At 36.6% G+C, this 22,864-nt stretch overlaps 1 protein-coding gene across 1 annotated transcript in view; it reads left to right on the plus strand.

Moving 5' to 3' along the window:
• The window catches only part of COL19A1 (collagen type XIX alpha 1 chain), a 181,560-nt gene that overhangs the window by 151,157 nt on the left and 7,539 nt on the right, over positions 1-22,864 (plus strand). The window contains exons 34-48 of the mRNA XM_023922405.2: positions 331-384; positions 1,308-1,361; positions 3,436-3,480; positions 4,091-4,141; positions 4,226-4,270; positions 5,128-5,154; positions 6,089-6,142; positions 8,667-8,711; positions 10,907-10,951; positions 11,060-11,122; positions 12,600-12,635; positions 12,783-12,827; positions 15,230-15,400; positions 16,323-16,389; positions 18,217-18,372. Coding sequence (XP_023778173.2) covers positions 331-384; positions 1,308-1,361; positions 3,436-3,480; positions 4,091-4,141; positions 4,226-4,270; positions 5,128-5,154; positions 6,089-6,142; positions 8,667-8,711; positions 10,907-10,951; positions 11,060-11,122; positions 12,600-12,635; positions 12,783-12,827; positions 15,230-15,400; positions 16,323-16,389; positions 18,217-18,372 — 958 coding nt within the window. The remainder of the gene's footprint in view (positions 1-330; positions 385-1,307; positions 1,362-3,435; positions 3,481-4,090; positions 4,142-4,225; positions 4,271-5,127; positions 5,155-6,088; positions 6,143-8,666; positions 8,712-10,906; positions 10,952-11,059; positions 11,123-12,599; positions 12,636-12,782; positions 12,828-15,229; positions 15,401-16,322; positions 16,390-18,216; positions 18,373-22,864) is intronic.

Genomic DNA, 22,864 nt, shown 5'->3' on the forward strand with positions numbered 1-22,864 from the left:
TTAAGGAAAAGCTCAATAGCTGTTCTTATCTGCACAACCAAAGACAAAACTACTTACAAAATATAGGCTAAAAATGTTAAAGAAAGGTTGAAGGACAAGTGGTGTTTATCACTCAAGCAAGAAGCTGCCTCTGACCTGGTTCAATGATAACCTGGTTCTCTTCTCTGCCTGGTGGGGTGGTTATTTTTTTAGCCATTACTAAAAATAATGCCCACATTTTAGAAGAAAATGCACTGTAATACAAATACAGTACTGCTGGACAGGCTGAATATAAATCTTTTGCAGTATAAGTGGGAGAGGAACTTTTAGACATGCTCTTTTAATTTCCAGGGACTTCAAGGTGCTCCAGGACTGCCAGGTATACCAGGACCCAGTGGCCCATCCGTAAGTATGTGGTGTCAACAGTGATCTGATTTATTTCTGTAGGAGTTTCTGTAACTGCCTAGTCTCTGGTCCTTTCTTTCATCTTTTAGGAGAGTAATAATAAAATCTTACCCATTCTGGCTCTAGTAAAGTAAGCAGTACTGGTGTTGATGTTACTGAAAATATCGTAATTGTCTGGACTCAAAGTTTATGGAACTTAAATAGATTTGAAGTTTTGACATGACTAGGGAATCTGTGGTGTTACATGATTTATGATGTGCAAACTTGCAGTGGATTATGTATTTTTACCCAAGTTAGAGTCATGTTAGTAATAAAATCTAAAAATAATTCCAGCTAGTCATTCTGAAAAAAAAACCTAGTGCCAAAACAAATGGCTTGGTTTCACAATTCAAAACCAAAGAATGAGAAGAAGCTGACAATATTTAAAGACACTGAAATATATCATTACAATTGTTGGTATTACTGGGAAAGGTCGTCTTTGAAATGTTTTCAAATATTTTTTTTCTACATATGGGATGGAATCACATTACTTAGTATGGTCATTATTCATTCCTAGTTCTCATGACAATACTAATACTTCTTTCAAAAACTGTAGCACATTTAAGAAGTTCAATGTGGAATACATAAATTGGCATTTAGCAGTAAAACACGATTCTCAGCTGTATCAAGATGTGTCAAATAGGGTCACCACTTTTAGTTTGCCAAAGTGAAAATGCAACAGTGAGGACAAGTTTGACCCTTCAGAGGACTTATCAGGAGGACACAGCTGTTGTATCAAAGAGAAGAGAAATATTTAAACCTGAAGGAGAAGTATAATTAGGTTTAAACAACCTCCAAAAAGCATGTTTTAAAAACCTAGTGAGTGCAAAAAATATTGTGCTTCATTTTTTCTTAACCTGTATAACCAATTCTGTGTTGCGCAGGGAGTCTCAGGAAGACCTGGACATCCCGGTCCAGCTGGAGCAAAAGGAGAAAAGGTATTCCTTCTTTTTATTCTTGGTAAAGGTCCGTGAAGGGTTTGCAGTCCCATTACACTGTCTTTTGGGTTTTTTTTTTAACAAGTGCAAGAGTGTAACAAGAATGTGGCATGAATTTCAAATTTTTCTTTGTGTTTCACTACAAGTACTTTCCCTAAATATTGCTGCACATATGGGCTTATAATTTGAAGTGCAGTCCTTGTGGTATATTTAATTTGCAGAGAATTTTGTTTAGGTATAACACGTTGTATAAGGTTTAGGAAAATGAAAATATGTTTCTGACATGGAACATGACTTGCTGTGCTTCACATTCTTTTACCAATATTATACTCAAAAGTAATTGTAAAAGCACTGAAAGTTATTGGGTGTTAGTTATTCTGAAAAAATATGCAAGTTTCCTTTATACTTAATTTACACTCTCTTAGCAATGCCTTTTTTTCAAAATTTTATATGTTCTTTTATCAGGAACTTGATATTATCCATTATAACTAAGAGGTCAAATTCATTTCTTGAGTACCTCAGATCAGTGCAATACAGCACAGACAAACTTTGCTGCAAAATACCTTCTGGGAGAAGTTGTACATTTTGTGGATGAATACAACTTTTCTTTCAGTAGTACTCTGGAATTTTGCAGGCGTAGCTCTGCCACATCCATATGTGGGGATCCTAATTCCCTACAGAACTTTGGTATGAGTAAGAAAGAAAACTATTTTGTAAATCTCTGAAATTATTTCAGTATAACATTTGAATGAGAGTTGTCTCCTTGCAGCTCACAGTAACAAAAATTTACCCCACTTATTTCCTTTTTATCTAACTGAACACAAAACACAAGTATTTGACAGTTCCTTGTTCACAATTCACACAAAGGTGGGATTGAGAAGCCCCTGCTCTACAGCTCGTGTCTCATAATTCTAAAAGTGCAAAAGTCAGATGGCTGAGGAGTAATGAAGTAAAATGAAATAAAGCCCCAGTAAATTTCTCCTCTGTCCTTCATCTGGGACACACTTGAGAATTGATCACATAATGTGCTTTCTAAAATAATGGGATTTTAATTCCCCGTGAAGCTCTTCAAACCACTCTTGAGAGGCTGGCAGTTTCTAACAATTAGCAGGGCCATTTGGAAATTATCCTAGTATAAACGTTTAGTAAGAATTATATTTTTCTGCTGAGATAATTGTTGGCATAGAGCACTTAGCTTGATTTTTGCCACCTTAGTAATTTTAAATTTGCAACTTAAGTGCCTCACATATATTTAGTAAGATCCAACAAAGACAGTGAATAATTCTGATAGACTTGTTCCAAATTATACAGTGTATTTATCTGAATTGTAGTGATGAGATTTTGAAAAGATTGTTTGGGAAATTTTATGCTGAAATTTTTGCAGCTCTCTACTATTCCCAGACCCCATGATTGTGTTGGGCAAAAATCCCAGCAGCTATGCTTTTTATAATATAGTCAATTCAGTACACAGCAGCAGAACAGGCCAGTGATACAGGTAACAACAGATGAATATTTTACAGTAAAAACCAAAAATACATTCATTATATCTCTTAATAAGGAAGAGTATTTTTTTTTTAAATCTTAATTTATATTCAATATGTTTCTAAGCAAACTGAATTTCTGAAACTGTACATCTTGATTTACATATGAATGATCAACTGAGGATTGGCTTTTGCAAAATAATATACAAAGCATAAAATGCATACTAAGTTATCTGCCAGTTGCTTAGAAATTCATATTAACATAACTCAGATTTTTTTTTTTTTTTCTTTGTCTTCCTCTCCCTCCTGGTACATATGAAATGTTTCCCAACCCAGGTTACCACTGTTATTTTTCCATAAGTTACTACACATAAAGCAGCAAGTAACTAACAAAATAAAAGGTAGTACAGAGTAATGATTCATGCCTTCCCTAAAGCTAAAGCAGGAACATTGCAGGAGAATTTATTCTTGATATTACCTGCTCTTATTGACTGTATCTCTTGTTTATTGTCATTATGGTCATCATAGCTTGAGTGTGGAATGGATGTGACCAGTTAGAGTAAATGAGTTACATCAATCTCTTGCTGTACTAGGGTAGTGAAGGTTCTCCTGGGAAACCTGGACCACCTGGGCCTCCGGTGAGACATTTTGTTTGATATCTTGAATATGTATTAGGAACAATATACTTGTGGGTAAAATGTATTGTAATCTAAAGTACTGAGTGTTTATGTAATGAGAAATAATATTGCAGGAAGGTAATGGTGTCTTTTTTTCAAAAGGTTTCCATATTCCTTTTTTTTCCTCGCAATTCATCACTGAGTAAGTTCAGATCACTAAAAGCCTCTAAGAAACCTGCTCAAATTAATTAACCTTTGTATTATTAGAGTAAAATTGACAGCTTGGATACCTGAGATCAGAGAACCCAGGCAATATAGGGGAAGTCTGTGGAGTTCACTGGACTCTAAATGAAGTGGAATAGTACCTAACACAAAATTTATTCTGGAGAATTATAATAATAAAAATCAAAATATGATGTACACTGATTTACAGGTTTCTTGGTTTACAATTAAAAGAAAAAGTCACAAGCTGTGTTGCTGTGTACCTTATGTTCTGCTGAAATCTGGAATCTTTGACAAATTGAGAACAAAAAGGATACCAGACCTTTGCTGAACTACAGGACTTGAACAGGGCAATAGTTCTGCCTTCATAATTCATAAGTGATACTTACTTGGTTTTTATGCTTTAAAGGGTATGCCTTACAATGAAAGAAATGGAATGAGCAGCTTATATAAACTGCAGGTATTTCTCTTTAATGTTAATTGCTTTTTTTTTCAATCCCCACCCAATTTTAGCCCAACTTAACATTTAAACTTGCTGTTACAGGGAGGTGTGAGTGTTGCAAGTTATCCAGGTCCACCAGGACCTCCGGTAAGTGTTACCTGAAACCTAATTTCTGGTAGCTAACTGACAGAGAAACAGAGGAGGGTTAGTTGCATGAAATTTGATTTTATTTGTGAAAGATTAAAAAAATAAGGATATGAATGGTATGTAGCAGTCTGTGATTTGCCAAGCATTTTAGCCATTTTGGAGAGTGGTTTATTTTGATTAAATCGTTTTGTCCTAGCAAGTAAAGGCTGCAGAAATGGTACATAATTTGGTATTGGACTCTCTAGTGAAAGTATTCTTATACTAAAAATGTGTAGTTTTGTACTTATAGTTCATGAAGACATGGTTTGTGCCATGAATTTGGTGCCAGGAATGAGAAGATCATGAGTTCTGATCTGAGTTCTGAGTTCTGTCACTAATTCACTACACGTAGCTACAGTGCAGGAAGATATGTAAAACTAAGAATTATGTTGTGGAAGTAATACAGGCTGGTGTCTTTCACACTGCAGATGCAGCACTTTGTATCTTTGTTCATTTGCAACACCTGTGGCTTTGGTTCCATGGAACTAAAGCTGCTGTGCGCTTATTTTCATTCTCCTCATTTTTAGCATCATAGGCAAGCTCTGTTTTGAGATGATTGTCTCTTTGGTAACCACAGTTATGGGCTGGCACCAAACAACAGAGCTGTCTTTCTCTGTATCCTGGAACAGCAAAACAAGACCCAAAATACTACTAAGATTTTGTGCTAAATTAATCAGCTGAGAGAGCTGGAATTAATAATGATTCTAAATGCACTGCATTAGCAAAGTATACTCATAATGCAGTCATTTAAAAAAAAGCATCTTTTTGTGTAACTGTTCTTCTTTAAATGTTGCTTGGTTTGTTTGGGTTTTTTACAGGGTCCAAAAGGGGATCCTGGAACAGTGGTATGTATGAATTTTTTGGTTTTGATAGAGAATTCCCCAAGTAGTTTGACACATGGTACTTCCAAAGGACTATAAGAAACTCAAACCAAAACCTCTTAGCAGTGACAGCAAAACATGGAGCTGTGAGACAGTTTTCTAAAACAGTTTAATAATTTGTCTTCAAAAGAATTCACAAAGCCTCTTTTTTTTTTTTTTGTTTCACTACAACGCCTGGAAGCTGAAAATATCTTTCTGCACCAGCACCCACTTTCTACTCAGAAAACACCAAGTACCAGGGTTTAGGTGGGAATTGTGAAATCTGTCAGAGATTTCAGGAAATCCAGACAGCAATTTCCCATGGCTTTTGATTTAACTAAGAATTGCTTGAAATACTGGAATCGTTAGCTGTAGGTTAAATGTCCATGGTAAATTATCCATTTTCTTTCAAACAATAATTAAAAGGACCTCCCCACTCTACTCTAAATGTTAAACTGATATCTCCGTTGGAGCATGTTTACAGTTTTCTTTCAAACCTTGAAGACTACCCAGGGATGCAGCCTGTGTGTCCCTTGCTGCAGAGTAACCTTTGTTTAGGGAAACAAGCACAGAATTGCTTGAGGTTGGTTCTCTGGCTGACGGTGTTTGCTTACACCCCAGGACTGCACTGCCTGCAGGTGCTTCAGAGGTGACCTTGGCTTGCATGAGCCCTGGAGCAGAGTCTTCTGTATTACATCTTTCAACAAAATTAAACCATTGAGCCAAATACACAGAACCCCTGGGAAAAGCTTAATTTGCAAATCAGTAAAATGAGTCATGGCAAAATCTGTTTACCTGTTTAGCTGTTTTAGTGATCCCAAGTTAAATCATCTGCTGTTGCTTGCTGTTCAACATTTCCAATGTTGAGTAAAAAAATTCTAATGTATGCAATCTTTTAATTAAAAAAATAAAAAAACAGGGAGACCCAGGACCAATGGGACTACCAGGACTGGAAGGACTCCCAGGGGAAAAGGTAGGACTCTTAAAAAGAAGGCACGATTTCTTAGTGGCCACTATCTGCAACTAAATGTCTTCAGAAGCCTTGTCTGGTTTATTTTTTGTAAGTTAGTGTTTCTGTGAGAAAAATCTTTGCATACTTATTTATATTTTCCTTTTTTGCTTTAGCATGGTAGCAAATAATATACTCACCGAACATAAAATTTCATTTTCTGCAAATGGAAAATTGTGTGTAGGAGGCGTTGTAATATTCTTGGTAGAACACTACTGTACTGGACAGTAATATAGCTAATATTTTCCTATGTATGGTTCTTGTTCTCTCCTGAACATCATCTTGTGTTTACAGTCCATCTGTCTTGCTCTCAGCTTTTTGCTTTCTAATTGTGGAGGCTGATTACAAATTTAGAGAAAAGCTTTTCATTTAAGGCTAAAGAAGTCAAGATTTTGGTATTCACTTCTAAATATTACAAAATACAAATCATTTAGCAGAGAATAAAAAAAAATCTGTAAATATGTTTTCTGTCAGCAAAACCAGTTTGATTTTCCCCATATCTTCTAATTTAGGAAGAAAAAAGAGTAAAATTTTTAAAATTGAAATGTTTTTCAGCTTTTTGAATTATGCTATTAAATGATTTGATGCAAAAGTACTTTACTGAAACTTGTTTTCCATCACAAGGAAATGTAAATTACAAGTTTCCCTCACAATATCACTGTACAGTCCTCCTACTTGTTCAGTCAGTGAGAAGATCTAAGATAGGTATCTATACTAGATGCTTAAATTACATGAGATGGTTCTTGCTCTGGAGTTCTACAATTTACAAGCAATTAAAGACTAGTCTAATTTCAAAATGAACAAACACAGGGAGACATTACAGGTCTAACTGAGACAAAGTGGAGACAGGAATTAAATAAAGGGAATAAGCAATGGATCATATCATATAAACCAGCTCAGTGTTTGGCCTTCTCCCAAAGCAAAATATATCGTTTCCTTAACTAAATTAGGTCAAAATTTCACATTTGTGGTGCAAATAAGTGAACAAAATCTCAGAGCCTGCCAGTCCCAACAGTATAGTGCATGCTGGATTTTAATTTAGAGCCATGATGCTTCTCTGTGTAGTAGAATGTCATCTTCTACAGACAACACTGGCTGTAATTTCATGACAATTTCATGAACTGCCTTAAAAGCCTCATGTCCTCTGGATAAAATGTGCTGACAGTGGCTGGTGCAGCTGTGCTGCAAGCCACACTGCTGAAAGGACCAGAATAACCCTGAAAAGAAAGAAACAAATTGTTGCAAGGGAGGTGTTAGGCATTTTTAGTTTCACTATCATAGCCAGCATATAGGGAAAAAAACCACAACTTCTGGGTCTGGAATAACCACTGGGGCAGAGTGCAGAGCTCCAGAGAACGTTGCCCTGCCTGCTGCAGGCACTCAGTGCTCCCCACTCAGTGTTCCAGGGGTGCAGGTTGTATTCCTCACGGGGTGACTACTGCCAGCCTCCAGAGCAGGACAGGCTGAGCTGTGTCCTGTAAGATCCTTCCTCCAAACACGAGGTCAGACATGGAACTTGTCATCTCTTACACTTTGTGTGAGGGAGTGAAGTGTTTCTAATCAACAGCAAGATCATTGTGCACCTGAACAAAATGATGAGACAAACCACCATTGCTTGTAAGAACAGAAACCAAAAATCCCAAAACTTCCTGGGCCCCTCATACAGAACACAACATGGCTGTAGCTATGCTTACAGAGCTTTAGTACATCTGCTCCAGGTAACATAAACCCATCTCAGAAAAATACTCTCCTGTTAGTATGGCTTCAACAGTGCCAAGGGTTTTCTGACACAAATTTAGAAACTTAACCAGCCTTACAGTAGCAGAGCATAGCATTGTACACCAACATGTCAGCAGTGGGTAAATACCTCTGGGTAGAGTTTGACCACTTGATGAGCTCTGTCTGTCAGATTTGGATTACAGTCCTGTCGAGAAAGATGAATTTGTGCCTGTAACTCATCACTTCCAGCCAAAAAAAAACACTGTCCTAGCTTAAAGCATAGATGAAGCTAACTGTGTGCTAAAATGAGAGTCTTTGCCCTGAGAAGGCCATGGCACAAGCAGAGGACATTGGCTTGTAGTAAATGGATGACTGGGTAGCAGGAAAGAAAAAACCTCTTTGAAAGGTACATCTTAAATATGGGGATGTTGATATGAAAGTGAATTACCCTGGATAAATTTTGGTCATTGTCATGACCACAAATTATAATTATTTGGAGAACTACAGGTAAATCAGGGACTTTCCATCTCTTTTCAAGGGAGGCCTCACACAGAGTCAAAGGAAAACATTATGTGAGAGAACTAAACAAAGGACTGTGGTTACTTGTTCAAGTCTGTATAATGAGCCAGTGGCACAGATAAATATTTAGGCATTTAGCCTGGCTCTTGTCCTCATTTTCAGTTCACTTCCTTGTGTTTTAATGGGAATCCAGCAAAGAAACTTTTGGTTTGATTGTTGTAGTTTAAACATAGGTTTATATTTTCTTCAGGGTGACCGTGGACCAGCTGGAGCACCAGGAGTGTCAGGGACACCGGTATGTATCTTCTTTAAAGAAAACTCAGGTTTGTAGAAGCTGAAAAAATAGGTCAAGCAAGGTGCTGATCTGTAATCTCAGTCACTGAGGAACACCAGTGATTGGCTTATGCTTTATATGTAGGTGTGAGGATTATGAGTTTTCCCTAGAGAAATTAGAGTTTTAATGGCAGCAAGGTTCATATTTTTATTAAATTGTCAAGAGTGAGTGGGGTGAATGCATGATTAAGCTGGAATTCAAAGCTGCATATGCTTAGTTAAGAAATGTGAAATTCTTCTCATTGCCTCTGTTTAACATAGATAAAGTTGGTTTTTGTGTTCCTGAGCATGCTCATGTCTGAGCATCTTTCTATCACAAAGAAAAATCATGAATATTAGTTATTTCAACCCACAAGGCTCTGCATATCAAGTCGATCAGACATTTGCTTTAGGGGAATGCTTTGTCATCTATTTACATGTGGTATTCAGAGAAGTTTCTGAAAGTCATAGAGGAACTTTGTTGTAGGTGAAAGTAAAAGTAGCTAATAATAAATTGAAATTATAATTATTCGTTTGTGTTCCTAAAGGAAATGAAGATATTAGATTGCATTCACAGTTTAATAAAAAATTTTATCCATCTTTCAGGAGGCAATATAGAGTTATTTATATGCAAATAGATTTATTATTAAATTTTGGCAGCTACCAATACATTCAGGAGCTGTTTAAATTATAAATATGTGTTTCATGAAATAAAGAAGAGTATGTGTCTACACACTCCCATTTCCATTAGCCACTGATTTAGTCTATAAGCCACTGATTTAGTCTATATACTGTGAGTTCCAAGAGAGAACATCATCTTAAATAGCCTAATTTCATGGGGTTTTCCTAAAAGAATCGCACATTTAAGGGGAAAAATATTTCTCTGAGTTTTATAGCAGATGTAAGAATTTCAAAGCTTGTTCTGAAACAGATTTTACACTGTTAATAATAACCCTGTAAATGGTTAGAAAGGTCACAGTTGTGCATTTCCTATGAATTTCCCACTGGATATGTCCCAAGATATTGGAGGTTCTCTATTCAAGTTGGATATGAAATATTTAATGAGCTCCCTTCTTTACTGAAGGAGTTACATTCTGTTGACTATATTTAGTTCTAACAAAATCCACTAAAATAAAACATTTCCTTCTGAAAAAAATTGTTCGCTTTCACATTTTATGCTAAGGAGTTTTAATCAACAAAACAGTGGACATGTGAGACAAATTTTTTTCAGTAGTCTAGGAGGATTTTGAGACATAGCCACATATCTTGCTGGAAAAGAACTTGTCTTCCTTACCTGTCATCATTCCCTAGATTGAATAGTAGACCCTTTTTCCCATCTGGGAATACAAACGTCTTATTTTCACTTTGGCATTTTGCTGAGATTGTTTTGATTGTCAGGGAAGCTTGGACTGAGATCCTGCAGGCCTTGTCACCAATGCCTATTTCAACATGAATGCTCAGTCCTGCTGCTCCCAGAGTTGTCCCTGGTGCTGATGGGTTTGATCTCTCGCTTGTACAAGTCACCTGAGGGCCAAGGATACTCTCAGGATATGTAGATTCAAGTTCTTAGAAGAAGGGTATCCTACAAAAAAGAGACATTTAAAATCAGCATTTAAATGATGTCATAAGATTGGTAATTCTGGCAGCTGAACATAAAATTACAATAAAAGTGGCCAAAAACTATCATGAAGAAAATTTGCAAAAGGCATTAAGTCAATAGTGAAGTCACACAAAAAAAAAAAAAAAATTAAAAAAAGTCAGGACTAGAAATTACCTGAAGAAAAAATTTTGATTTTATATATACACTGAAAAACTTGGATCTGACTATGACTTCTCAAGGTGGAAATCATGGTGTTTTAAAAGAAAATTTCATAAAAGCAGCTCAGTATTCAGAAAGGGTAAACAAAACCAAACTACTGAGTAAACAGAGCCTGTTAACAGAGCCTGATCATTAAATATGACAAGATAATACAAGAGCCTGTTCATTAAATATGACAGAAATCTGGTAAAATATTTCTTTTTCCTTTCTTAAAGCATTAATGAACAATACCATGAATATTTCTCTCATATATACATATATATATATATATATATATATATACGCTCTAATTTCTGATATAGAAAAAAATTGTATTTGGCTTCCTAATAGTTTGAATCTGTAATATTCTCTTTTTGCAGGGAAAGCCAGGATCCCCTGGGTCCCCAGGGTTGCCAGGAGAACCTGTAAGTACAGATTTGAGTTCTGGATTTTTACAATAGCAAACAAATATTTCAGACACCTAATGCAAGATTTCTCATGCAGATTTATATGTGTGTTTTCTTCTTTCTTAGGGTGAAAGAGGACCTATAGGAGATATAGGCTTCCCTGGTCCAGAAGGGCCACAAGGAAAACCAGTAAGCAATTCTATACTGAATATATATTTTGTGTTTTAGTTTATCAGAAGTTACAAAAGAAAGGACATTATATCTTGCTTTGTGTTAGAGTAGGTAACATATGAAGAACACACAGAGCTGCACTGCTCAATATTAACCATCAAAAAAAGAATTTCTGTTATTGTGGTGTTTTAGTAGTTAATGTTCCTGAGGTGTTGCCTTTAAAGGTCTTATGTAGGTCATTTGGATCTTGTTGACATAAAGTCCCCTCTTGTACTTTTTCCAGGGGTAGAATATGAACCCAGATACTCAGCACAGTCGGTAAAAGATGGGGTGACAGAATAGGTTCTCAGTTTCAGTTTAGATAAAGAACCGTGTACTTCATGACTGAATAAACTTTGAGACTCTTCTATATACAGGGGGTGCAACACTGCAGCTGAGGCATTTTGTGTTCACTTAGGAGATGTCTAATCTGCTTCCTTTAGGTAATAAAAGTGTGACAGCAGTGTAGTCAGCACTGTCTGAGCTGGTTTTAAAAACCTGGTTTATATTCTAGAAGGGGTTCAGTAAGGGTGGTGCAAGACTCATTATCTCCCCTGAATCTTGCTGGTTTGGGGATGAACATGAGCAGCAGACCTTTGCAGCTTGTCAGCACATCTCCACATTACACCGCTGCCTTGGAAGAAGAGACAATTTCTGTAGTTACTGCATCAAATTAGCCCAAGGTGCCTAATCTGTGCAAAACTCCACAGTATATGAAGAGAAAGAAATTAAAGAAATTCAAGAGAAAGAAAGAATTCCTGATGTCTCTGCTCATACAAGTTGTCCTTTCTCAATGAAACAGCTGTGAGTTTGCTACATGTGCAGATCCATAAATATCCCACTAAATTAAACACTGCCAGAGCATTTATCTTGCAATTATCTGGCATTGTGCAATTGTTAATATACTCTCTGACATTATTTTGGCCCATACCAGCTAGGACTCTGAGAACATGCCACATTCCAGTCTGGAGGATAATGTGGGCCTGAAACAGTTTCTAGCAGGTGCTATGAATGCAATCACTCTGTTTGGGGAAGGAAATAGCTTTAACCCAGGAGACCAAAACTGTGCCATGCTGCAAGTTCTAAGGATCAAAGAATGGATCTGAACATATAATAGTAAGGCACAGTCTCTGTAAGAGCAGAAGGGTAATTTGGTGCCAAGGCTAATATCTAGAATAAAAGAAATCTCTCCCATGATTGTATTAGGACTAGCTGGGACTGAAAAAGTGCATGTACATGTCCACAAATATTCCACATTTGCAAAATTTCCCTATAATTTTTCATTTAAAGTTGGATGATCATTAGATTTGGTGCACATTTTGATGCTCTTTGTATTTCTCTATTATAGTCACACAAACTGCTGCTTCAGAACATTTACTGATATGGCACCAAACACTGAGCTTTACCCTTTTAATTTTTAAAGCAAATAAACATATTATTTTTTTTTTTTTCTCAGGGAATCAATGGAAAAGATGGATTGCCAGGTCCTCCGGTAAGAAAACATGCTTTTGTGTATTTTATTCCTCACAGAAACCACAGCTATTAATCCTAGGCAATTTCTTTCTGCTCTGCTAACACATGAATACACAACAAAGCCTTTAATTGATAAGTTTATCTTTTTTCAAAAACCATTTTTCAGGGTGCTGTGGGAAGACCAGGAGACAGAGGACCCAAAGGAGAACGTGTAAGTGCCTATTATGATATTTTTTTTCCTTTTTTACTGAGCATATAAACACCTCATCATCAAATATCTTACAGGCAAAATCAAGAAATTAATTCTCTGTGAACTTCAAGCAGTCATCTAGACATCTAAGAGGTTTAATCCTAGACACCACTTCAAGGAATTAGAGCTGATTTGGCTTCTGCATTTATAGGAAAAATACATTTTATAGACTTTAAACACAGTTGGCCTGGATAGTTTAAATTGATCAATAGGCTGAAAATTGGAAAGCTGATAATCCAGTTGTGCTGTTGTCAGACTTTGCAAAAGCTATGAACTTGCCCTGTTGTCATCCTTTCTATGGCACAAGCACAAATAATGTTTTATATAAAATAAGCTTGTCATGCTTAGGCATCAGGAATGCCAGTGCAATATCTGACAGCTTCCCAAACTCTTCAGACAGGTCTGTTCATGGTAACAAGGTCATGGTGGGCAGGAATGATTATGGGAGGTGAGGGATGAGTTTGTATCTATATAAACATATAAATATAAAAGATGGTCTTCTTATAACATTGCTAAAGTCCTGATGTCCTGATCAAATGGCTACCACATTTATTTGATGACTCAGAGAAGTATCTTCTTGTTTAATCTGGAAAAGGAAATGCTGTTTTATTACACTGAAGAGACATAGGGGTTTAACAAGTATTACAATTATCCCTGAAAAAATTAACTGTTTACAATGTTCTGGTTTTTCCTTTAAGGACACAAGCCTGAATCTGTGAGAGAGATTGCAATGATTACAGAAAATAAAGTCAAGGTTTTCTTGCAGCCTTTATTATTACTGCTGTACAGCATGCTCCTTCAGTTTGAGACCTGCTGTAGTAGTTACAGAAAATAGAAGCAGCAAAATTGGAAGGGCAGAATAAAACTTTTGAGGTTTTCTTGTCTAATATAAGAACATTGTAATAGAATCCATTTTAAGAAGGAATTGTATTTTAAGAATACAACAATAATTTTGCTGAAATAATTTTATATATCCTTTGAGTGACTAAACACTGCTGTTATTACTACTTTATAAACTAGTGACAAACTAGTTGAAAACATGTTTTATACCAGTTTTCTAGTAATTTCAAGAGATACAAGTGCTAATGGCTTGCTCATTCTTTGCTGTTATCTGCACACCTTGATCCTAGGTTGTGATCTACCTGATGGAGTAGAGCAGGTAGAAACACAGGAAAAACAGAAGTTCCTTCTGCACAGAATTTGATACAAGATAAAATACAAGAGATAGGAGAATGCTAGAAAGGAGAAAGGCTGAATAAAACAGCACCTTAGGCAGAGATCACACAAAACAAATGTCCTGAATCTTGTACAATTCATAGTAGAGAGTTTAAAGAGGAATCTGGAGGAATAGATGACCTAGTTTATGAATTTTTACAAGGATCTTTTCCAAAGCACAAAGAAAACACTGGAGGCAGTTAAAAAATGCTTGTTTGAAAAGTTGCAGTATTTGATTTTCCTCCTACACGCTGGCTGCCTGTAAAACATGGATTGTTTAGGAGAAAAGGATCAGCTTCACACTGCCATAGCACCATGATTCTAGAGAAACCTGCCTTTTTCTTTATATCTGATAGTAGAGCTATCTATACCTACTCTGCAGGGTTATAAACCTGAGAACTTATATATCACAGAATCATAAAAAGGCCTGGGCTGGAAGGTACCTTTAAAGTGCATCAAGTCCCAGCCACCCTGCCATGGGCCTTTCATCAGACCAGGTTGCTGTAAGCCCTATCCAACCTGGCTTTAATATATTTCCAGACTTGGAGCATCCAAAGCTTCTCTGGACAATTTGTTCCAGTAATCCTCACAGTAAAGAATTTCTTCCTAATATCTGGTCTAAACCTATTCTCTTTCAGTATGAAGCCATTACCCCCTTGTCCTGTCACTACATGTCCTTGTTAAAAATTCCTCTCCAGCTTCCTCCTAGGCCCCCTTTGGGTACTGGAAATAACTTAATTAACTATAATTTTGTGTGAATGAAGACCTAAAATAGTAGGCTTCTAAGGAAAGTTACAGGAAACATCCTGGTGTCTTTTGCCTTTGTGAATTTGAGCACCTAAATTATACCTATGCCATAATTGACATTTCTACATCCTTGTATAAGGGCTAAAAACTTTCTATACTCAAGTTCTGTCCTTGAAAAGTGGGTTACAGAGACAAGATATTCTTTTTGTAATTCAACATCAAAAGTGCAAGAAAACAAAATGTATTTTCAGAGACAAGGTTGAGCCTGTAAAATCATCTTCCCTGCATGACTCAGTCTGTTTCTGAGCAGGCAAGAATTTTCTCTTTAGCATTCTCGAGTGACTTTCCAGGTTTAGTTCCACTGTGTGCAGTGGTTTTCTTTCTGCTTTTATTTTACACAGGGAGATCAGGGTATTCCAGGAGACAGAGGTCCACAGGGTGAACGAGGGAAACCTGGCCCATCTGGAGAAAAGGGGGATGTGGGTCCTGTTGGCCCTCCAGGAGACAGAGGCTATCCAGGATCACCAGGTCATCAAGGCCCCCCAGGTTCACCAGGACCCCCAGGGTTTTCTGTAAGTAAATGAAAGTTTATCTTGGTTGCTTGTGAATTCAGACAGTTATGAAGGTAGCATGGGCTGAGCAGTGGAAATCAACTGAGGAGTAGCACAGTATTAGGAAAACTAAGGACTTTTCTCAGATAATTTCAATGTTCAGTTAAGGTGGAAAAAAATATGCCCACATGATCAGGAAGTTATTTTTAATTATTTTTTAAAACATCTGCTATGGATAAACCTTATTTCTTTAGTTCCTGCATATCAATATGGCTACTCAGTACAGTTAATTTTCACATTTTCCATAAGATTAAGAGCTAAAGTCTGAGATTTTGCAACTGGGAAAGAAAAGGAGGACAAAACTGATTTTCAGTAGAAGAGAAGTTAGCATTTAAAAAGACAATGAAATGCTTGCTTACCAGTTGTAGATATCTTGATTTGTCTGCAAGAGCACACAGGCGTACACATCCATGTTATGGGTTCTTTTTCACCTCACTCAGAAAATATAAAGCTCTAAAACACTTTTCCATTGAAGTTACTGGTCCTGTGGCTTGGTTCTGGTCAGCAGTGCATCAAAGCAAGTAGTCTCCAGGGCAGGTGAGAAGTTGGCAGATGCTATGCAAAAGTAAAGCAGAGTGTTGTCACTGGACATCCTTACTGTCTTGTGCAAGTTAACTTCCATACGCATCACATCCAGGTCATCTTGGCAGCTGGGGGTGCTTCTCTCACTTCATGCCACCAGTGTCTTTACAATATTATAATGTATTTGCAGTAAAGTGGCCTTTCCAGTAAAATAAATAACACAAATATATTAAAACACTTATCTGTTTGTGAAGGGTTCATATTTTTAATGCTAATTTGAGCATTTCTTACTTCTGTATCATCACAAAATGTCCTCTGTATATTCCTTCTGATACATATCACCTTTCTTTTTCCTCATCAGGCTGATGCAATTTCACTTGAAGAAATAAAAAGATATATCAAACAAGAGGTTCTTAAGGTGTTTGAAGGTAATAAAAGGAAGTATTATACAGCTAAATCTGAAATTCTGCTCTAAATTTCTTTACATGTTGTCTAACTTACATTGGACCTAGCAGTTACCTTATTGCTATAGCTGTGCTTTAGAAGTCTACATGATTCTGTTCAAACAATGAGAAGGTAGAGTATCTGTTAAACAGAGTATTTCCTTATGTTATATATTCCTTAAGACTAGCACTGAATGATAGTCTGCTCCAAATCATAATAGCAAACATAAGTATGTGTCACTGTAGATACATACATGTATCATATATTACTGCAGACACTGTTTATCTACAACGTGCCATTAAGGTATTGAAGTGTTACTGAAGCAGAGACCATCTATACACCTAATTATTTTGCCTACTTAGTGGCTGACCATCTAAATCAGAGAAAGGCTCGACAGCTTCCAGCCACATAGCTCTAAACTGCTGTGCAGTTTTCTCAGCAAGTATCCCTGCTGAGTTCCAGAATTCCCCCAGAATTCCCACCATCTTCTGGCACAGTTTTAGGCAAGTACCAGATCCAGCCAAGGCCTTTATATTATGTAAGGTTTCTTACATGAGTCCTTACTCTGAAGAGGAAATACTTTTCTTCCCCAGCATTCCTTTAGTCACAGTAGAAAAGCTGTGACTCAGGTTTCTAAAACAAGATTCTTCTTGAATACCCCTTAACAGTAGCTTCTCTTCCGCTGCAAAAATGCATTTCTTTCATCTTCAATATGACTTGTTATTCTGTCATTAATATTTGTGAATGGAAACCATATTTTAGGGATAAACGAAATTATATAAAGCTTGAGACTTCTTAACCTGTTCAGGCAGTTTTTCACTTTATAACAAGGCTATGGTTTTGTGTATTATCACCTTTCCCCAGGATGCTACCCCCTCAGAGTTCAAACTACTATGTATTTCAACAGCAGTTTGTTGAGTGAAGTCACTTCCTTTTCCCATTCAGACAGAATGGCAACAAAGTATTTATTCACAAAAAGAAAGCATTAGAAGGTGCCCTGCCCACAGGGCATAAAGGAGTTTTGTCTTTAGAGCTATTCCATTTCCTGTACCTTGCTACTGTTCCCACAGATCTTCCAGTTTTGGCATTGTTTTCTTTTGTTTACTTTCTATCACCTTCCTCCTTTTTTGTTTGATGCCCTGTCTCTAATTTTTTTTTCTTAAATCTTAAAACTCCACCATAGCAAATATGTGCTAAATTGTGGAATGTTTAGGGGTTTAATCTGGTATAAATGAGACAGTCAGACCTATTTTATCTAACTCTATGGAACACTAAAATATTACCAAGGGTGCTTTATCCCACCAGCATGAACATTTCTGTTCTGAAATATCTACAATTAATCTTTGCTGACCACTTTCATGTTTTTTACAACTGTTTTCAGGGTTCCAGCACATTCCAAGAATTGTTCACAGTATTTAATCTCTGCTTTGCAGCTTAATATGAATTTCAAACATATGAGGTAGCCCTCCATCAATGTGTTAAGTACTAATTATTCTGTCTGTGTGTTTTAAATATATTCATGAACAGGAATCTGAAGTAATTTGAAATATTGGAATGTTTTAGTAATAGAGAGTAGTAATAGAAACTTTAAAACAAATTCATTCTGATTATTTCAAAGGGTAAAGACTCAGACATGAATCTGAGTTGAAACTGAAGGTCTTAGTACCTATTGGAGCATTTTAATACCTTAACATTAAGAAGAGTTAAACACCCTACTTACAGAAAATTTAGCTGGGGCTTTGGGATTTTTTTCCCTCTCTTTTGCTGGCAGATTTCTTATCAATATTTTCTTCTGTCTTTGATTAATGAAGAAAGGATGGCTCAATTTGTATCCCAGATGAAGCTACCTGCTGCAATGCTTGCCTCCCAAGCTCATGGAAAACCAGGGCCGCCAGGAAAAGATGGGTCTCCAGGGCCACCAGGAAAGGATGGTTTGCCAGGGCCACCAGGAGAACGTGGAATTCAAGGTAGGAATTCCAAAAAATGTTCCTTTTAGTTCCTTGTATCTTGAAATCCTTCCTTATACACTTGCTAATGTTTATTAAATACGCCAGGATTACCCATCTAGCTTTCTAATGATTAACTTTTAAACTTATGTACTTATGTTTTTCCAGACCACATCTAAATATTAACCCATAGTAAATGTGTGGATTTTACTGATTAAAAACTCCTAATCAGTGCATTTTATTCTAATCAGTTATAAAGTTAATAACTGACGAATATCTAAGTCTGACAGAACTACTATGGTTTTTTCTATGAAATACTTGAATAAGGAAGAAAAACAATTCCAACACTCTTGCTATTTAGATTCAGCTTTATATTGATATACCCTCTTAATTAAGAAAGAAAATTTGATCTCCTAGTCTGATTGCTCTCAGCTTTGATCCTGGGAAAATACAGGGCAGGAAAAACTGAAGAAAAATATTCTTCTTTAAGTAGCAGTGAAAACTGGAGTATTGCTAAATGAATTCTTCTTACAGTGAAAGAATCTATTGTCATAAAAAAAAAAAAAATCAGAGTAATCAATTTTTCACTATACCCCAAAGAGTAATTTGTGCATTTCAGTGCACTTGGACAGTATAGGATTCTTATTTCTGTGAACTGTCTTTTACTGCAAAATCAGGTTTAGAGGATTCAAGTTCATTGTAGTTGTGCTCTACCGTAGAGTCAGCCTTTCAGAGATTAAAAGGAAGAGAACAGACTAGAAGGAAAAAAATATTTTATAGACTAATAATATTTTTGTGGGTGGGTAACATGTAATTTGCAGTTTATCTGTAGGTAGTTCTTTATTATCTTTTGTTAGTTTGGTCTGCTCTGGAGTCAGAGCAAGTCAGACTGGAATGAAGAACATGCCAACAAAGCTGAAGATGTGTGGATCCTAAAGCTATCAGAAGAATAAGGACTTACTAACATTGATAAGCGCATACCCCTGACAGAAGCTTGAAAAATGTGATGAGCTCAGAATGAGAAGAACAAGAATAAAGGATCAAGAAAAACAATAAAAGGCTTAGAATCTTACAACACTGACTTCATCGTTACCTAAATATTCAGATCACTGCAAATAGTCACCTTCAATGTCAGTGCCAGATTGTTCAATGATGATGTATGTACTGGATAGTCTCAAATGCTTCAGGGAAGTGAAACGTTGCACCAGGTTTCATTTCCAGCTAGTGAACATTAAGACTAAAAGGTGATACTTATGCTTGAAAAAAACAAAACAAAAAGAAGCTGCTTTTCCATACTTTTCCATACCTTATACTTGGGTAAAATAGTGCCCCATGTACACAGGATTTCCATTTGTTTTACCAATATGCTCAATACTTGATTTCAATTAGTAAAAGGTAAGCTAAGTGAGAAGGCTTAAATTCTCTGATACATCAAAATATATACAAAATTACACTTCCAAGGAAAGAAAACCAAAAGTTTACCTTGCCTCTTTTTTGTACTGCGAGTAAGAGAATGTACTGTAAGAGGAGCACACTTATGCATACCCTTCATGCCTTCCTCAGCTGTTCCTGCTCATGTTACTGCTTTGTGCCAAGAGTAAAAAGAAATTCAAATCTCTGAGCAAATTGAAAACTATCCTTTTATATTCCAGCTTGTCTTCAGCCATAAAATACATAGCAAACAAGGATTCTTGGTGAAGCACATTACGTGCGTGTGTGGCTGAGCCCTTTAAGGTAGCATGCTGTGTGCACAAGTCCTAATACAGACTTGGTATTGACTGACAGACACTTTTTATTATATTTCTCACTTGGGTGTAGCCCAGATTGCTGACTTCAGGGACTTGCTGTGTGCAGTAATATGTGTCTGGGCTGGCAGAGTCACTTGTCCCACACAAGCAGTGAGAAGAAGTAGATGCTTTCAGCAAGCAATTAACAGGACCTCTGTGAATATGTCCTGCATGAATTTGTCTAGCATGCAGAGCCTGCTAGAGCCAGCCAGCTGGAAAGGCAGATGCTACTGTGTGTCTGGAGAGGTGTTTAACTTCATTTGTGGGTTCACAGGGGCCCCTCCATACACCTTGAGTGTGGTGCTGGTTCCCCTGGAAACTGGTCAGGAACTATTTTGACAGATTCTGACAGAATCTCTTTCTGAACAGAAAATAGGTAGGGGTTTAGTCCCAGAAGCAAAAAGGAGAGACACTAACTTTTGGAAGTGTAGGCATGGTTTTCAAAAAGTATATGTAAAGAATTTCTGGACTCTTATGCGTAGAGTCATCCCCTTCTAAGGAAGTCCAGAATTTTTACCTGCTGGCCTTCAGCAAAGTTGATTGTAGAGTTCCTCAGATCCTTCCCTGTGGTTCAGGTAGATATAATTTAATGGATGGTCTCATTAGAAATATAGCATGCAAGCAAAATATAATGAAGAATTTAAACTTAAATTATGAAACACATAATTGGTATTCAAATAGCAAATATATATAGACATATATATATATTCATTTCAAAAATAACCTATGGCATATGCATCTGTAAGGTGATGCTCTGAGGCATGACTAATGTTAAAATGTACAGCACCTGCTTAAGGGAGAAGAGAGGGACTTTACTCTGTATGAGCTTTAAGGTAGGTTAATATCTCCTAGAGAATTAGAAAGTTTATTCAAGATTTTACAAACAAGATCTATCAATGTTATCCATCTGCAAACAGTCAAGTCAGGTTGTCATGGGTTAGAGGATCTAGCTCAATTAACTCCACTGACTTCAGTGAATTTTTAAAATTGTAATAGTAAGTGAATTTTGGTCCATTAGATGAAATGCACCTTGGGATAATTTAGCGATTCAGAGATACTCTATGTTATGACATGATTCTTTTCTCAATAGAGAAAAGATTGCATCCTAATTAAAATTCTCTCTATCAAATTAAGGAAATTAGTTTTTTATAGGTCCTCGTAACTTTTGGTAGCCTCAAGAAATCAAAAAGAAAAAATAACTCATCTCAGAAAATAAAAATCCTATGCAATGAGTAGCAAAAGCTCCTTATTTTTATTGGTAATCTCTGTTGTAAAGTTTATGTCTCTTATTATAATTATTAATTTGCATGGTGGAAGCATGTAGAAACTTTGGCTGACATCAGGAACCCATTGTAGTGGATGTTATCTAGACACAGTCACTTTTCTGAAACAGCTGCAGTGGTTTCAAGAGGTACCTCCTGCAAAATGTTCTCTGCTGAGGAGGTCAAAGTTAACCTGTTTTACTTTCATCTGAAACCCATCTGCTCCCTCTCAGCTGAGAGAGCTGTAACACACAGAAGGAATTCAGAACATGTATTGGTGGCTGGATGAGAGGACTTCAACTCTAGCACCCTCTCTGTTGCTTTGCAGTCTTTTTAAGAACATTGACTGCACAGTAAAACACAGTGGATACTTTGATCTTCTCGCTCCCTGTTTTGATAATATCTCTGCCTCTTATTTGTATTAAAGAACCTCAGATTTTTCTAGATGCTTGACATGTTAGTTTCATGCGGGGGCTGCATTGTCCATGCTGATGGAAGAGGGTCTCCATGATTTAGGTGGAATACATTCTGGAGCAGTTTAAATACCTTTTACCTCCAAATTCATGGACATGAACTTGTGTCATCTCCATGTAGAGCTGAGGGTGAAGCAGTAGTGACACTTTTGACAGTAGTAGTGACACCATGATGTTTGTGGGGAGCACCAAACTGAAAGCTGAATTCCAGCTGTTACTATTCATCTATGAACAAAAGCTTATCTGTATGAACACAAACTTGCTACATACTGCTGCCAAGTGTTTACCATACTGCCCATGTTGGGTAAATGTTTATAATAACAGAACTTCGGGCTTGCAGAAATCACAACACAGCTTCTGGAGCCTGAGTGAAGGGCTCTGCTAAAACAGTTACCTTTTGAATTAAGAAGGTGCCTCTTACTGGAATTGTAATTCTACCAGGAAAAGTAGATAGCATCTTACATGTGCCTTTACATTAAAAACAATAAATCAAAATCTGTTTTATGTGTATGGTAATATTTTCCTTTGACTGTGTATGAGTTTGTCAGTCTAAGCTCAGAAGACGGTATTATCCTGTAGAGGTGTAATCATGGCTCTGCTTCTGAGCAAAATATACCTCATTAAAAATCAAATATTTTTCTGCCAGAATTACACATTACATTGTTCACATTGTTTACATTTAAGTCTGTTTATTAATATTCTTGCATTCTATCAAAGCCTTATTGTTAGACAAGGTATTTGTGAATTTTTGTATCAAACTTCAATGCTAGCAGAACTTACCTGCCACCACATAAAAACTACACTCTTGCATGTGTATTTGGATACAGCCAGTAATGGTTTACCACCAGCCTGGACTATGTATCTGCATTGGCAGACTGCTTTTTGTCTTATTGTGTTTTGGGGTTTTTTTCCTTATTTTCTCGTATTCCAGTGATGTTTACAGAGTCATTCAGTCTATCTCAGTCGTTTTCAATTACAGTGTGTCAGAGAC

This window comes from Cyanistes caeruleus, chromosome 2, assembly GCF_971803275.1.
Source record: "Cyanistes caeruleus chromosome 2, bCyaCae1.hap1.1, whole genome shotgun sequence".
Lineage (NCBI taxonomy): Eukaryota > Metazoa > Chordata > Aves > Passeriformes > Paridae > Cyanistes > Cyanistes caeruleus.